This window comes from Phyllostomus hastatus, unplaced genomic scaffold, assembly GCF_019186645.2.
Source record: "Phyllostomus hastatus isolate PE091 unplaced genomic scaffold, TTU_PhHast_1.1 phas_scaffold_78, whole genome shotgun sequence".
Classification (NCBI taxonomy): domain Eukaryota; kingdom Metazoa; phylum Chordata; class Mammalia; order Chiroptera; family Phyllostomidae; genus Phyllostomus; species Phyllostomus hastatus.
In genome coordinates, this window is record NW_025334041.1 from 49,708,950 (window position 1) to 49,725,166 (window position 16,217).

General features: G+C 37.7%; 1 protein-coding gene across 2 annotated transcripts in view; it reads left to right on the plus strand.

The window, feature by feature from the left end:
* The window catches only part of SLC26A4 (solute carrier family 26 member 4), a 50,880-nt gene that overhangs the window by 14,751 nt on the left and 19,912 nt on the right, over positions 1-16,217 (plus strand). For both annotated transcript variants that reach the window (XM_045826947.1, XM_045826948.1), the window contains 7 exons: positions 4,043-4,195; positions 4,298-4,380; positions 7,566-7,713; positions 8,634-8,747; positions 12,699-12,776; positions 12,910-13,005; positions 14,370-14,476. In XM_045826947.1, coding sequence (XP_045682903.1) covers positions 4,043-4,195; positions 4,298-4,380; positions 7,566-7,713; positions 8,634-8,747; positions 12,699-12,776; positions 12,910-13,005; positions 14,370-14,476 — 779 coding nt within the window. The remainder of the gene's footprint in view (positions 1-4,042; positions 4,196-4,297; positions 4,381-7,565; positions 7,714-8,633; positions 8,748-12,698; positions 12,777-12,909; positions 13,006-14,369; positions 14,477-16,217) is intronic.

Here is a 16,217-nt window from a genome sequence, read left to right on the forward strand (position 1 = left end):
ATTGACCCCTGACCCTACAAAAAATAACAGGAAATAATGAATACAAAAAATGGAGAATGAAATAGTGGGAAAGAAAAAAATATATAGACATTAATTCACAAATGCTAAAGATACTGGGTACAGGATGCAGAAAGGAGTATTTAGAATTAGTCATACTCTTCATGCTACCCTCTAGCTACTCAATTTCTAAGTAAACCACAGAGTCTATTTCAGAGTGATTATTTTCCCACCATTCACTTTGAATGGTTTGTTTCAAGAGACAAAAGAAAACTTTCTTCATGCTTACTAGATTGATGCTACCTGTCCCATTTTTCCCTTAACAAAGAGGAAGAACACATTTAAAGTTTTGCCCAGATGGTGAGAGTTTTGAAAGTCACTCCTAAGCTTGATCAGTTTCATTACTTTGAATCTATTTAAGCATGTAAATTTAAGCCATTGTAATAAAGGAAGTAACACTTTAAGGGTTGAGATATATAAATGCATATATATATACACACACATATGTATGTATATATACACTAACATATATATCTCATACTTATGTATAGACTATCAGGAGATGCCTGACAGTAAATGGTGATTATGAAGGGCCTGTTATATTTATAGAAATAAGATGAAGTAAAATAAATTTGGTTTTAGAAGTTAACTAAAAAATGTCCTCATATGTAATACCAGGTATATTTTTTCCTTACGACTTCAAACACCCAGGCAATGCTAGGTAAGAATGAAGAAATTATCTAAATGAAATGGTCCTAATATTCTCCAAGCATGGAGAAAATATAGTGAAACATTATCGATTACTGAAAAGCTCATTTTTGTGATTTGAATTATTTAGAAGACTAGGCTAGGTGTGTTTATCCAGATTTAAACATATTTTAGAAAGTATTTTAATAATAAACTAAATTAGGGCTACTTTTCAGTGCTTTCTTAGAGTCTCATTTCTGTATCTTTGAGCACAATCTGACTACTTCAGTTTATATACTACTTCAGTTTATATGGGTGAGTTTTATTTCACATAGGTTAAACTTTCTATTGTAAAGCTTTTTGTAAGAGATCCTGAATGATCCTAACTCAATATATAGGCAACTAATATACTCATATGCCTTATTTGATGCACCTTATTTGATGTAATTGTGTGATATAAACTTATTTTGTTTTTTGGAACTCCTATTGCATTGTTAATATAACAGAGGTGCTTTTTTAAAAAAAGATTTTATTTATTTATTTTTAGATAGGAGAAGGGAGAGAGATAGGGAGGGAAGGAAACATCAGTTTGTGCTTGCTTCTCACATGCCTGCAACCCAGGCATGTGCCTGACTGGGAATCGAACCAGCGACCCTTTCATTTGAGGGTGGGTGCTCAATCCACTGAGCCACACCAGCCGGGGCACAGGGTGCTTTTTATTCAAAGGTCTAAGTGACTCTCGCAGATTATATGAGACTCTTGTAGTGATTACTCTTATAAGGTGAAAATGTTTTTATGATTAGGATAATTATTCTGATTGTTTTTAAGTTTGAATTTTCATCTTGAGTTGAAAGTAAATCTTTTTTGTATAGACAGTTAATCAAAATATTATATCTCACAAAGTAATAAGGATCATCATCAGAAAACTGCTTAGGTAAAGGGCCAGAGCACAATAACTGCAGGACTTAGGGCTGTTTATCTCTATGGTGGGTACTCTAAGTTCTTGAGTTACCATGTCTGCTTGTAGTAGTTTCTCTATTTTTTCTTTTTCAAGCTGCTATCACTTGCCTCAATTTGTTATTATCAGTGTATCTGCATCCAGAAATTTTTACTGACTCTGGGAAACAAAGTATACTTGTTAGTACTGAGTTTAAAGCAAGAGTTAAAATACTCTGAATGAAAATCCAAGAGGTTTGCTCCAAGTCAAATGTTTGCACTCAAGTTCGAGCACTTGGTGGAATGTATTTTGTCTGCACTATAACTTCTCCCCTCATTCCTTTACTCTTGAATGTATTCCAGGGAGCTGGGGTTGCTGGCACAACTACTCCTAGATTACTTAATGTTCACAACACGTAATTGCTATCAGATTGTCATGATAAATCTTTTAAGCATGGTTCACCTATAAAAAGAAATAAGATATATGTTATAAACTATAAGATGCTCCATTCCTTTATCTTCACATTAAATATATATAAAAGGACTCATTTAAAGAAAAGTAACCTTCACTGAGAGATTAACTTATCTCAAAGAATTGATGAAAGCCTTTTCCAGCCATGCCTTCTTCAGGACTGAAGTTGCTATAACAAAGATACTAGTGTTCTTCCCTGGGATTCTCCCTTGCAAATATCCCTCTATTTCCAGAAGCTTCCTGTTTACAAAACGAGACTAGTTTTTCTTGAGCTGGTTTATCTCTTCATTTGGAAAGAGTTGCTTTTATTTGTAATCTTAGTTCAAGTTTGAACTAAGTACCAGATTAATTTCCAAAAATTTATACTTGACCTATATATCAATTCAATAGATTTTCTTTGTCATAATGAATAGGTCAGCCCATATGTACACACAAATGAAGTATTTTAGGTATTGTATTATCACCTGCATCACCAGCAAGAGCTTCACCTAAAATACTGGTTAGTTGGGACTTTTTGGCTTATTAGTATTTAGTTTCAATTATACCATATCAACAAGGTAAAAATTAGGCCAGTTAATGGCACCTGTCAAACCACTTTAAGATACAAACTTTTTAAAAAAATTTTATTTTAATCATTGTTCAAGTAAAGTTTTCTCCCTTTTACTCCCATTCCAGCCCACCCACCCAACCCTCCCCACTTCCCTCCCATTACCACCCTCCCCCTAGCTTTTGTCCATGTGTCCTTTAAATTTGTTCCTGTAAACCCTTCCCATTCTCCCTTGAAATTCCCTCTTCTCTCCCTTCTGGTCACTGTCAGTCTGTCCCCTATTTCAGTGTCTTTGGTTATATTTTGCTTGTTTCTTTGTTTTGTTGTTTAGGTTCCTGTTAAAGGTGAGATCATATGGTATTTGTCTTTCACTGCCTGGCTTGTTTCACTTAGCATAATGCTTTCCAGCTCCATCCAACCTGTTGCAAAGGGTAGGAGCTCCTTCTTTCTTTCTGCTGCATAGAATTCCATTGTGTAAATGTACCATAGTTTTTTGATCCATTCATTTACTGATGGGCATCTAGGTTGCTTCCAGCACCTAGCTATTGTAAATTGTGCTGCTATGAACATCGGGGTGCAAAGGTTCTTTTGTATTGGTGTTTTAGTGTTCTTAGGATAGAGTCCCAGCAGTGGAATTGCAGGGTCAAAAGGCAGATCCATTTTTAGTTTTCTGAGGAAGTTCCATACAGCTTTCCATAGTGGTTGTCTGAGTCTGCAGTCCCACCAATAGTGCATAGGGTCCCCTTTTCTCCACAACCTCTCCAACACTTGTTGTTTGTTGTTTTGTTTATGATGGCCATTCTGACTGGTGTGAAGTGGTATCTCATTGTGGTTTTAATTTACATCTCTCTGATAGCTAGCAATATTGAACATTGTTTCATGTGTCTTTGGATCTTCTGCATGTCCTCCTTGGAGAAGTGTCTGTTCAAGTCCTTTGCCCATTTTTTAATTGGGTTACTTGCCTTCTTAGAGTGGAGTCATGTAAGTTCTTTATATATTTTGGAGATTAAACCCTTGTCTGAGGTATCATTGGCAAATATGTTTTCCCAAGATACAAACTTTTAAAATTTTCCTGCAAGTAAGAGACAGTATATAATGATGTTTTTTCTTTTAAGACATCTCATTTTTATTGTAAAAACACAGATAGCAAAAATAAGAAAGTAGAAATCATCCATCATTTTAGAACTCCAAGTAAACCATTGTTAATAACTTCAGATACATACATACACATATATCAAAGATATGGTTATATATCAAAGGGTACATATATATCAAAGGCTGGATGTGTTTAATGGTCTCTATTAGTCAACATATTTTTATGGTTTTGTGTAGAGTTCTTAAGTGTTGTGCGATGATGATATGATTTTTTTCATATGAGAAGTACATAAAATTATTTTTTACAGACTCTGGTTGAGATTTTTCAAAATATTGGCAATACCAATCTTGCTGATTTCATTGCTGGATTACTCACCATCATCATCTGTATGGCAGTTAAGGAATTAAATGACCGATTTAAACACAAAATCCCAGTCCCTATTCCTATAGAAGTAATTGTGGTAAGTAGAATATGTAATTAGAAAATTCAGCATTAATTAGTTTGACAAGAAAGGAATTGTTTAAACAAATGAATTTTTAAAACCTCTTTTGTTTTATTTCAGACAATAATTGCTACTGCCATTTCATATGGAGCCAACCTGGAAAAAAATTATAATGCTGGCATTGTTAAATACATCCCAAGGGGGTGAGTATAGTATTCCTCTTAGGAAATACTAATATAGTAAGTCAGTACTTTCTGTTTAAATGAAACCTTTTATTACAAGCTTCATTTCATTGGTGCTCCTTCAATAGTCCTATTTGTGTACGATCATAAAGAACCACCCATTTGTGCAAACTATCAGAAAAGCAGTATGTTCAATCCATTTGTTTAAAAGCAGCCCCCATATACTCTCCCTTTGTCCTTCACTTTCTTAAAAAGTGGCAAGACGTGTACAGTTACCACCAGACTCCTGATTTAAACTTACATGTATAATCATAATAATATAAATAGAATCATGGATAGTAAAATTATTTTTTTGCACTGAGAACAATCTTCTTAAGAAATCAGAGACATCTAATCTAAATTCTCCATTAGTTTAACTAATCTTAGGTAATACTTATGTCATTTGTTTCTTTAAATAAAATGCATAACCTGCAAGGGAATTTTTATGTATGTGTGGTAGTTTGGTGAATTATGACCAGAAAGAACTAAGGTCCTTTGTCTATCTCTGACACATCTAGTTCTATGGCCCTGAGGGGTGGGGGTTTTCTTGTAAAATGAGGGTAATGACAGCGACTGAAACTTCAGTTTGAGCTTGTTATGAAACACTAATGAGATCTCTCATAAAACGCACAGAGTGGACCAACTGCCCTACACTATAATTTTATCATATGGCATTTTAAAAGAAGCCCAAATGTGTATTAGGTTTATAACTAACTTACAGCATTTGTGACTAGACTTGCTGTTATATAATCACTAAACACTAATTTCCCCTCTCCTAATACTAGCTGAAGGACCTTGCACCAGTCTTTGTTCCTCCACACTCCCAGTAGTAACACCTCGGCCAGCGGAGTATCAGCGCTTACTCCACAGGGAACTGCTGCCTTTTCATTTGATCCATCTTATGATTTCTTCTAACATCTGTTAAAAAAATATTTGAAAAATTGCAACTGGCTCCATGGGCCTTAGTTAACATAGTATCCATTGTAATGTTTCTCAGACTTAACAAGACCCTTGTTAAGATAGGTTCCTGGTTCTCACCTGAAACCTGTTAAATCAGGCTTTCCAGAGGAGGGGCCTTGGAATTAATATTTTTCAAAAGTGCCTCAAGTGATTCTTATGATCAGGCATTTTTGGGAAATTTTACCTTAGAGAATCAACATTTTGATAGTAAATCCTAGTGTTGAAAGGAATTAAATAAAAGATACAGTGTGGCTTCTTGAGTTACAGCATTTTCAACAGAATAATTAGATTATTAGAGTACTTAAAAACAACTACACAAAAATGTATGTATTATAGACTTCTTTTGTCAGGCTTCCTAAAATGTAACACTTTGGTGTGGTCCACAGCAAATGCTTGGTCCCATAAATCTGTGTTTCATTTGTTGATATGGGGAACTCATTTCTGCTGCCCTAAATTATCCTTTCTTCCCCTATCCAGAGCTTTCCTGACTGCTCTCCCTTTGAAAATGGATCTCTAGTCTCTTGCTCTTGGCTTTAGTCAAGCTGAATCCTCTGACAGACCACCTTGTGTGAGTGGTCAGCTAACCTAACCTGCCTGACCCCAGGGTCTCTAAGCTCCTCCGCAAGGCAGTGAGCCCGTTTGTCTTATTTAGCTCTGTCTTCTTAGCACAGTCCCTATCTCACAGTGGGACCCCAGAAAATATTTCCTAATGGAATACAACACCCAAGCCTATGCCATTATAAGTAAGCCACAAGAGAAGACTTTGTTGCCTGATCTAATGTGATAGTACAGAAACAAGCCTAAAGACATTAACAAACCTGAAAAAGAAAGGATGGAGTAGAGAGATTAGAAAAGAAAAAAAGTAGTGTTAAAGGTTAGAACAACAAAAGCAAGAGGAGCAAAGAGAAAGGTCGAGTTAGTGCACTTTTTCATTGTCTCCCCTTCAATCCTCCAAAAGAGAGTAAAAGTAAGGCTGCTGTTGGCAGTTCCTTTTCATCCTGTTGAGGATCAATACCATATGCTTGGATCACTTAGTCCCCAGTACATCTGTATATGAATCTAATGTCTGTAAGAATCTTATTTCTACTTTATCACGCCCCTCTAATTATAGGGGGGAAAATGTAATTTATTATTAAAAGAATTTTAGGCTTATGTGAGTTATATGTAGAGGAGATTTTTCTCCTCTGGAATTGGTCTTTTCTCCTAAGACTTCTGGAATTACACCATACAGATAGATAGTTGTCAAGATATACGTTTATGAAGGTCATCACCCAAATTTCACATTTGGAGACAACCACATGATTATAAAGTAATAGGGCTTTTTTCTTTGTACAGTTTGTAGTATAGCTCAGGTTTTGTGAAACAGTAGTCATTCGACTCCACCACAATCACTAGGATATGTTAGTCATTGTGACTATGAAGCATTCTGATGATTACATAAATTTAATTCTTTTCTCAACTCAAGAAGATTTTAAATATCAAGGCTCTTTTTAAAATTTGATTTTAGAGAGAGGGAGGAAGGTGGGGAGAGAGAGAAAGAAAAAGAGAGAGAGGGAGAGAGGGAGAGAGAAGAGAGAGAACTGTCAATTTGCTGTTCCTCTTATTTATTCATTCACTGGTTGATTCTTACATGTGCCCTGACCAGGGAATCAAACCCACAAACTCACAAACCCATGACCTTGGCATATTGGGACAATGCTCCAACCAACTGAGCTGCCTGGCCAGGGCTAAATATCATGGCTCTTGAGATACTGATTTTCCACTTAGCTCTTTAGCACTGTATATTCTTTGTTTCTTTAATAAATCTTACATCTCTTCATACAGAGTAGATCTCACTTTATGGCCAGTATATCCTTTAAATTCAAAGATCTTTAAGTTGAAATTGTGTAAGCAGAAACACTAATGTGGACAGTGCATGCCATAAGATTTTATGATATTAAGGAGCCAGTAATGGCAAGTTTATTTATGTCAGAGGTACAAAGGAGGCAGCATTTGTAGGCTGTCAATAGGGAACAAAAAAATCAGCTGATGAAAGGGCACCAACTTCTGATTAAAAATTATAAAACTGAGTGCTGCCATTTATGCTCATGTGCTTTTGCCCTCTTGGATCAAGTGTTTTCTTGTCTAACTTGTGGCTGGGTTGGGGAGAGGGGAAAAGAGAATTTTGGTCAAATATTCACAGCACTTTTCATTTGAAAACTCACTAGATTCTTGCCTCCTGCACTGCCACCTGTGAACTTGTTTTCTAAGATGCTGGCTGCATCGTTTTCCATCGCTGTGGTGGCTTATGCTATTGCAGTGTCTGTAGGAAAAGTATACGCCATCAAGTATGATTACACCATCGATGGGAACCAGGTATGGTCACCCTCTTGCTAACTGGTTTTGAAGGGCTGAAAATAAATACATGGAAAAGATTTTATTGTCTGCTAAAGAAGAGATTGGTTTCTTCTACCAGTCCTTATTGAGTTGGTTTCCCTCTTGTGCATTGGTAATTTGAAATTATTTTAAAATATGCATACTGCATCACTTTGGTTTTTAAGAAATCAGTTAAAGTGATAAGAATTTTTAAAGAGTTAATTCAGTCAGGTTATAAATAACATTCAAAGTTAATATATTAGGTCAGAACAAGGATTCTTCATGTTATCTTATACCTCCTGGTAATTTTTTAAATAGTGGCTATAATATGACAAAATGAACACTCTTAATAATAGCTATGGCCACTTTAAATTCAAATGGTTCTCTGCACAATTAATGACACAGGACAGTTTTTGTATGCCTCTGATACATTGCCAGGTGAGCTCACAAATTCTCAGTAATGGTGTATTTCTGAAAGCACAGCATAGCAATTACACCAGTTAAATGATTAGTAATCAAGCAGAATAATAGCTCTCCTAGTCATAATAGGCTTCACAGCAAATATTCAACCATGGAAATAACACTTTATGTGAGAGCAGAAGAAATGTTTTATGTGAGAGCTATAGCAGATATGCCACTCACCAGGAAGTAAAATAAGCAATTTAGCAAAACATTAGTTACTCTTCCTCATCAACCTTAAAAAAAACAATTAAGAGCAGTGAGATGCTTTTAGAGTCTAAGGACCCCAAACTCCTGACGTTTTTCAGGACCCAGGCAATTTTCATGGTAAAAATTAAATTGGGACTCTCAGGCAGGGTGGGCTTGGGTGCTTGTTTCCTTAACATTCGTCCTTAAACATCTGGCAAGGGTCTTGAAAAGATTATATTTGTAGCATCACTGTCATCCAGTCTCTCCCTTAGGAATTCATTGCCTTTGGGATCAGCAACATCTTCTCCGGGTTCTTCTCTTGTTTTGTGGCTACCACAGCCTTGTCCCGCACTGCTGTCCAGGAGAGCACTGGGGGAAAGACACAGGTAGGGAGCAACAGTGTGGTCATATCCATCCATGGTGAAGTCAGGCCCTGGCCAGGTGGCTCAGTTGGTTGGAGCATCTTCCCATACAGCAAAGGGTTGAGGGTTCAATCCCCAGTCAGAGCACACACCTAGGTTGTTGGTTCAATATTGGGTTGGTGCGTGTATGGGAGGCAACTGGTAGATGTTTCTCTCTCACAATGACGTCTCTCTCTCTCTCTCTTTCTCCCTTCCTCTCTTTCTAAAATTAATAAGCATATCCATGGGTGAGGATTTAAAAAAGAGAGAGAAAAAGAACAGGTCTGGAATAGCAGTTCAGAAAGGCTTGCTCAAGAACAGAGCAGGACAATCAGCCTATGAGAAGAGAGAGCATGCTTCCTGCTCTGATTTCCCTGACTCCCCCTGTTTGTCTTATTTCACCCCCTCACCAAGAACCTTTCAAACCACAACACTGACAGTTTTCTGAGGCAGTAATTCTCAAATCTCTTCATGTCAGTGCTGAGCTGGCAGATAATTACATTTACTTGTTTTTTTTTCAGGGACAATAACAATTGACAAAGAACCAGTAATGAAGAAAGCTAACTCTTATCAGTTCGTTATCTGGAGCTAGAGAAGGCCTAGTGAAAGCATATTCATGGCTTACTGAGTTATTGTATTTTCAGAAAAATTGAGTGTCTATTTACATTTCCTTTACAAGGATCAGGAACTTCCTCCAGAGGCCTTTGGTCCCACAGAACAACAGTTTGCTAGCCAAGAATATTTTGTTAAAATGTTTTGACATTTCTTCTTGAGTAAGATCTTTTTCCCTCAAGTTTGGAAGGTCAGTTTAATCTTGCCTTTTATATGTGTTCTTAGTCGTTGCCTTTACAAGGTGACCCCAAAACCCGCGTCCCAGTTAATCTCTGGATAGCCTCTCCTTTAGCCCAGAATACTGAGGAGCCTTTCTCAGAGGCCATGCTTTCCAGCCAAACATGGAGTCAAAGATGTCAAATCCAGTGGCTGAGGGCAAGGGGCGGGCTCAGGAGTTGTGTTTCTGTTATGCCTGGAGAGTTTCTCCTTCTAGCACAGAGAGAACTATTATTTAAGAGTAAAGAGTAAATTGAGACTATAAAGGAGAACAACAAATCCAAAGTAAATAGTATCATACACATGTGCACACACACAGAATCTTTAAAACAGGGTTTTATTAGAACAGACATACTACCAATCAGCATAAAAAAGAATGACCGAGAAAACCAATGACTTCAATAGTGGCTTGCCCAAGGAGAGTTTTAATTGTCCCCAAAGCACACATGATACTTCTTTCTTATTTATAATGGGTCTTTTCAACAGGGCTGGAAGAATGGATCTCTCCCAATTTCTTGGCTCCTATTGAACAAAACTTTAATTTTAATTTTTATAATTATTCTTTGTAAAATTGAGTTCACTTTTTATGCAAACATTTCTAGCTCTGAGGGTGTAAATAAAACAAGATAGCCCATACCAGGGAGCATAACCAGAGACCTGTTGTCAAAGGAGAAGAGGTCAGAGGTGATTTCCAAAACTGCACCCATGTTTGGGGCCAGCTGCCAGCAGCAGGAGTTTCCTCTGCTTTCATTTGAGATGGAGCATTGACAAGGTCTCCAGGGCACATGGCTGTAAGCAGGTACAGGCAGATCCCCAACTGCTGATGTTCACTGCCCTGCTGTCACCTCCAGGTTCAAATGAGGCACAGACTGGCTGCCCAAGTAGGACTGCTGATGTAAAATGATTCCTTGGCAGAGAGTTTAGGGATAATGGTGTTATGGTAAGCTAATACCCCCCAGCCACACACTGGCCTGTATTATATTTAGGAGTGAAGGAAGCCAGGATTTCAGTATTGAATAATGAAACAAGCACAGAAATGGCTTGATATTTAATTACTGAAATGTATACTAAGCTCTGGGGTTAAAAGTCTAAGTGCCTGAACTGAAATCCAGGGACTCATGACTGAATAAACCAGCCAGTCTTTCCTTGTGTGGCTTCTCATGTTTTCTTTTACTTTAGAGCCTCAGTTTCAGCATCTCTTCAATGGGCATAGTAACTGTATCCACCTTAGGGATGTTGTGAAGTCCTGTATTTGTAAATCTGTAAATTTACTAACTGAGTATTTGTAAATGCTCATGGCTCCAGTCATTAACTCCTCACGATAAGAAGTGTCTTAACACCTATGAGACATATATTACACCAGTCACAGAACCACTGAGCACATACTTGCTAAATGAATGAACAAACGGAATAATGAGTGTTGGTGGATTATTAACTGTTTCAGCACATCTGGAGATTGTAGAAGAGCTCAACATTGCAAGCCGTTCTTTCTGTGCCCCCATCTGATTCCTACTGGTTCATGAAAAAGAAACTCTAATTACAAACTATTCTCTAGTTCTGATTACCCTCTCACTTAACAGAATAGTGAATTTTCTAGTAATTGAGTCTAATTATAGATACAAAATCTATAGCATTTCCCACAAACCAGCCTTAATTAAATTAAGTACAAGTAATGGGCCCTCCCTCACAGATTTCAATGTAGTAACCAGAATTAGTCTTGACCCCCATAACCAGAGGCTTATTATTACAGAAACTTGACAAGTAGATGGCCACCCACCTGGCATGCGTTGGGCAGCTGGCTGCAGTCCCTGTCTCCCACTCTCCATCTTGCTCCCAATTCACAGAGCCCTACATCCACAGTGAGATGCAAGTGGCTCATTGTAGACAATAAGTACTGGCTAAGCAATTGCATGGAAAGAAAGAGGAATGAAGGGGTTGAAGGAGGAAGGGAGGGTATTAGCATCTATGCTTAGATAGGAGATAGGAAAGTCACCAAGGTACTGGGAATCTGGTGGCATGGTGCTAGAAGGTAACAAATTGCCAAAAAAAGGGATGTGGATGCAAAGCAAAATTTTTAGTACATCATATGCATAATATTGCCTCAGGCTGACCTTGCTATACTCTGAACATGAGTGATCAATTTGCTAGGTGAAGTGAGAGAGTGCAAGTATGAAATTTCCTTGTTTTGTATGTCTCCTTTAACTCAAACATTTTGCACTAGGCAGTATCTGTACCCAACACAACCTTTCCTATTGCTTCCTCTCTGATTGCTCTGCTTCTGGTTCCCTGTCTTCTCTTCTCCTTTGTTCTAGAGCTTCTAATCTTCCCCTTGGCCATTCCCTAGCTGTCTCAACAGAGAATTCGTTGGCCATCTGATTAAACCAGAGAATAGTCCTCAATCCCTCAGCCCCTCTCCAAACTATTTATGGATCTTAGGAGTGTTTTTTTGGCCAGCAAAGGTAAACATTCTGAAGTTTTCTTTACTCTGCTATTGTCTGTCATTACTCCGGGCAACCAGAGTGCACAGTTCTGGGCCTGCATCTGTGAAACTGTTAGAGGAGACAGGAGACATGGTCCACCTCTCAGGAGGCTCATGTGACATTTGGGTTGGCAATAAGACTGGCAAATTTATTTTCTCTGGGACTTTGGTGGCAACAATGTGCTACACATACAGTGTTATCAGAATTGTTATTATGGCTGCTGATTCAACATTGCAGAAGAATCCATATGTGCTCTGAGAATTTACTTCCGCCAAACATGGTCTGTTGTTGGGGAAGGGGAATGGTCCATGTCTCCTGGTATGGAAAATAATTAGAAGTTTGGGCCCCTGAATTGACACCAAAATTAGAGATCAGATATATCCAGGTGACACCCAGGTCAAACTGGCTTTACTTTAGCATGCTCAGTCTCCACATTTTATTTAATTTCTCTGCCATAGCTACTATATATATATAGTAGTTATGCAGTTTTTATTTTTCTTCAGTTTTGTAGAGTTTTAGAAAATAGTTCTTATTTCTCTCATCCCATGGATGGGCACACACATCCAGCAGGCTGGGAGATAGGAGGGGGCAGGAGGGGCTCCGTTCATGGGAGATGTGTATCTTTCAGGTTGCTGGCATCATCTCTGCTGGGGTTGTGATGATCGCCATTGTTGCTTTGGGGAAGCTGCTGGAACCCTTGCAGAAGGTAACCCTGCTTCTCGGCACACTGATTGTGTAATTTCTCTGCTCTGCCACCAGAGAAATAACAGGAGATTTATAAATCATCACATGGAAAACCATTCCCCGAATAACACAGCCCTCCCTGTCTCTCTTGGCAGTCGGTCTTGGCAGCTGTTGTAATTGCCAACCTGAAAGGGATGTTTATGCAGGTGTGTGACATTCCTCGTCTGTGGAGGCAGAACAAGATTGATGCTGTAAGTCACCCATTTTTCTCTAAAAGATTTGGTTTTTATAGGCCTTTCGCTGCATCATTGTTTTCTTATCTCCTAAATTGTACTCGACTTGCATTTTGGGAGGCCCAAGGCAGGAATTAAATTGTGTACATAAGCCAAAGATTTGAAGTCTTCCTCTTCCACATGAACTGTGTTTTTGGAGGTCCTGTATCCATTTCCAGCAAAAGTCCCATAGGTGCTCCATTCATATACCGTTTTCTTTCTAGGGCCCAAAGCCAAACAAGCAAATTAAAGCAAACAACAAAACCCCCTCTAATTTAGAAAGACAAACAAAACAAAACACAAAACAAAACAAGAACAACAACAAAAACCCATGCTGATTATAATTCTGACCAAAGTAACCTTCATAACTATTCTGAGGAATTATAAAATCCTGAAACTAAACCCTTTAGAGTTATACTTTAATTTAAAACAGAACAGATAAAAGGAATGAGAAAACATCCTATATGTTGATATGGAATGATCTCTAAGCCAAATTGTTAAGTGAAAACAGACCAGCACAGAATAGAATAGTGTGCATAATAACACAAAAAGATGGAAAAATAAAACATGCTTTGTAATCATATTTACTTGTATTTGCAAAAACGACATGCTGGTGAAAATTGTGGGTGAGTGTTTGTATCACACACTCAGAGAGAGAAACAAAAGAGAACACAAACAGGGTGGGAGGATGGGAATGGGTGAGGGGAGGAGGGGCTGCAAGCAAGATTTTTACTGCACACCCTTTTTATATTAATTCCGTTTTGAACATGTTATTATATTACCTATTTGAAAATTAAATTAAAAAATAGTTAAATGGGACAATTGGTCTATATTGGGAATGCCAATTTCCACTTTTACTTAAATAGGAAATGAAATCAGAATATTAAATAAAACTGTGTGTGGTAAGGGAAATGGGGACAACTGTATTTGAACAATAACAAAAACAATGTATGGGGGATTGGGGTGCTGACCCCTTGCACAGTCAAAATTCCACATGTAACTTTTGACTCCCCCAAAACATAATTAATACCTTATTGTTGACCAGAATTACCAATAATATAATTGACTAATGTATTTTGTATCTTATATGTATTATGTATGTATGCTTATAATAAGTAAGCTAGAGAAAAAAATATTATTAAGAAAATCATAAGGAAAATACATTTAGAGCACTTAGTGAAAGAGGAATCCATGTATAAGTGGACCCACACAATTCAAATCTGTGTTGTTCAAGGGTTAACTGTAATATGTTCATAAACAATTGATCTTATTAATTGTGCAGGTAATCTCTCACTTGATGGTACATGATAAATTAATATTGCTTTTTATTTCCATTTCCCTAGGTTATCTGGGTGTTCACATGCATAATGTCTATCATTCTGGGACTGGATCTTGGGTTGCTCTCCGGCCTTGTATTTGGGTTGCTGACTGTGGTGCTGAGAGTACAGTTGTGAGTAATATAAGACCCAGGATACCTGTGGCCAGGACAGCACACTCTGAGATTTCTTATGACATTTTGATAAATATAGTAAAATGACTCTCTTTCATAATAGTTACTATATATTGCATGTTTCTGTGAATTAAGCACATAGTACTCTCCACATATAATCATATTTAATCTTCAAAAAAAGTCCTGTGAATAGGTTATATTATTCTCATCCCAAAGGTAAGAAAATTGAAGCTCAGCAAGGTTAAGAACCTTCCTTAAGATCACATAGCTAGTAAGGGGCAGAACTAGGATGTGAACCCAGATGCATCTCACCCCAACATGTGCACTTAATCACATGCTCTAATGCTGGTGCTCTCCTCCTAGTCTTGGTAAGACCAAAAGGTATGTAATTCAGCAACAGACTGAGGTTGCTTTGCAGTTTCTTTTTAAAATGAGATGAAGTCTGTGAGGCACTGGGCCCAAGGCTCAGAACAAGATAGCTGCTAAATATATTTTAGCTCATTTGGTTGAAGCTGGTAATCCAGAAGTTATATAACCCAGAACAGGAGACTTAAAAACAGTTCATTGTAGTCAAGATTTATTCAAATCTGCCAAATAAGGCATGTACCCAATAAGCCCCACAATTATATTGAAAAAAAAGAGCACACAATTAGATCATCTTAAGAGTGAAAGCAGTAAAGACAGTTGAAAGTGAAGGAAAATCATCTATGAGGCAGCATAAAGGGGTATGATTTTTGTTGGTTTGTTTTGACTTTTTTCTTTAAAATATATTTTATTGATTATACTATTACATTTGTCCCATTTTTTTCTCCCCTTTCTCCCCCTTCACCCTTTACCTCCCCTCCCACCAGCATTACCTGACCCCCTTAGTTCACGTCCATGGGTTATACATACAAGTTCTTTGGCTTCTCCATTTCCTATCTCCCCCTGTCTATTTTGTACCTACCATTTATGCTTCTTATTCCCTGTCCCTTTTCCCCCATTCTTCTCCCACCCCCTCTCCACTGATAACCCTCCATGTGATCTCCATTTCTGTGATTGTGTTCCTGTTCTAGTTGTTTGCTTAGTTCATTTTTGGTCTTGTCCATTTTTAGGTTCAGTCATTGATAGGTGTGAGTTTGTTGTCATTTTACTGTTCATAGTTTTGATCATCTTCTTTTTCCCAGATAAGTCCCTTTAATGTTTCACATAATAAGGGTTTGGTGATGATGAACTCCTTTAACTTGACCTTATCTGGGAAGCACTTTATCTCACCTCTTATTCTAAATGATAGCTTTGCTGGATAAAGCAGTCTTGGGTGTAGGTCCTTGCCTTTCATGACTTGGAATACTTCTTTCCAGCCCCTTCTAGAAGCCTGCAAGGCTTCTTTTCAGAAATCAGGTAACAGTCTTATGGGAACTCCTTTGCGTAGGTAACTGTCTCCTTTTCTCTTGCTGCTTTTAAGATTCTCACCTTATCTATAATCTTGGCTAATGTCATGATGATGTGCCGTGGTGTGTGCTTCCTTGGGTCCTGCTTCTTTGGGACTCTCTGAGCTTCCTGGACTTCCTGGAAGTCTATTTCCTTTGCCAGATTAGGGAAGTTCTCCTTCATTATGTTTTCAAATAAGCTTTCAATTTCTTGCTCTTTCCCTTCTTCTTCTGGCACCCTTATGATTCAGATGTTGGAATGTTTAAAGTTGTCCCGAAAGTTCCTAAGCCTCTCCTCATTTTTTTGAATTCTTGTTTCATCATTCTGTTCT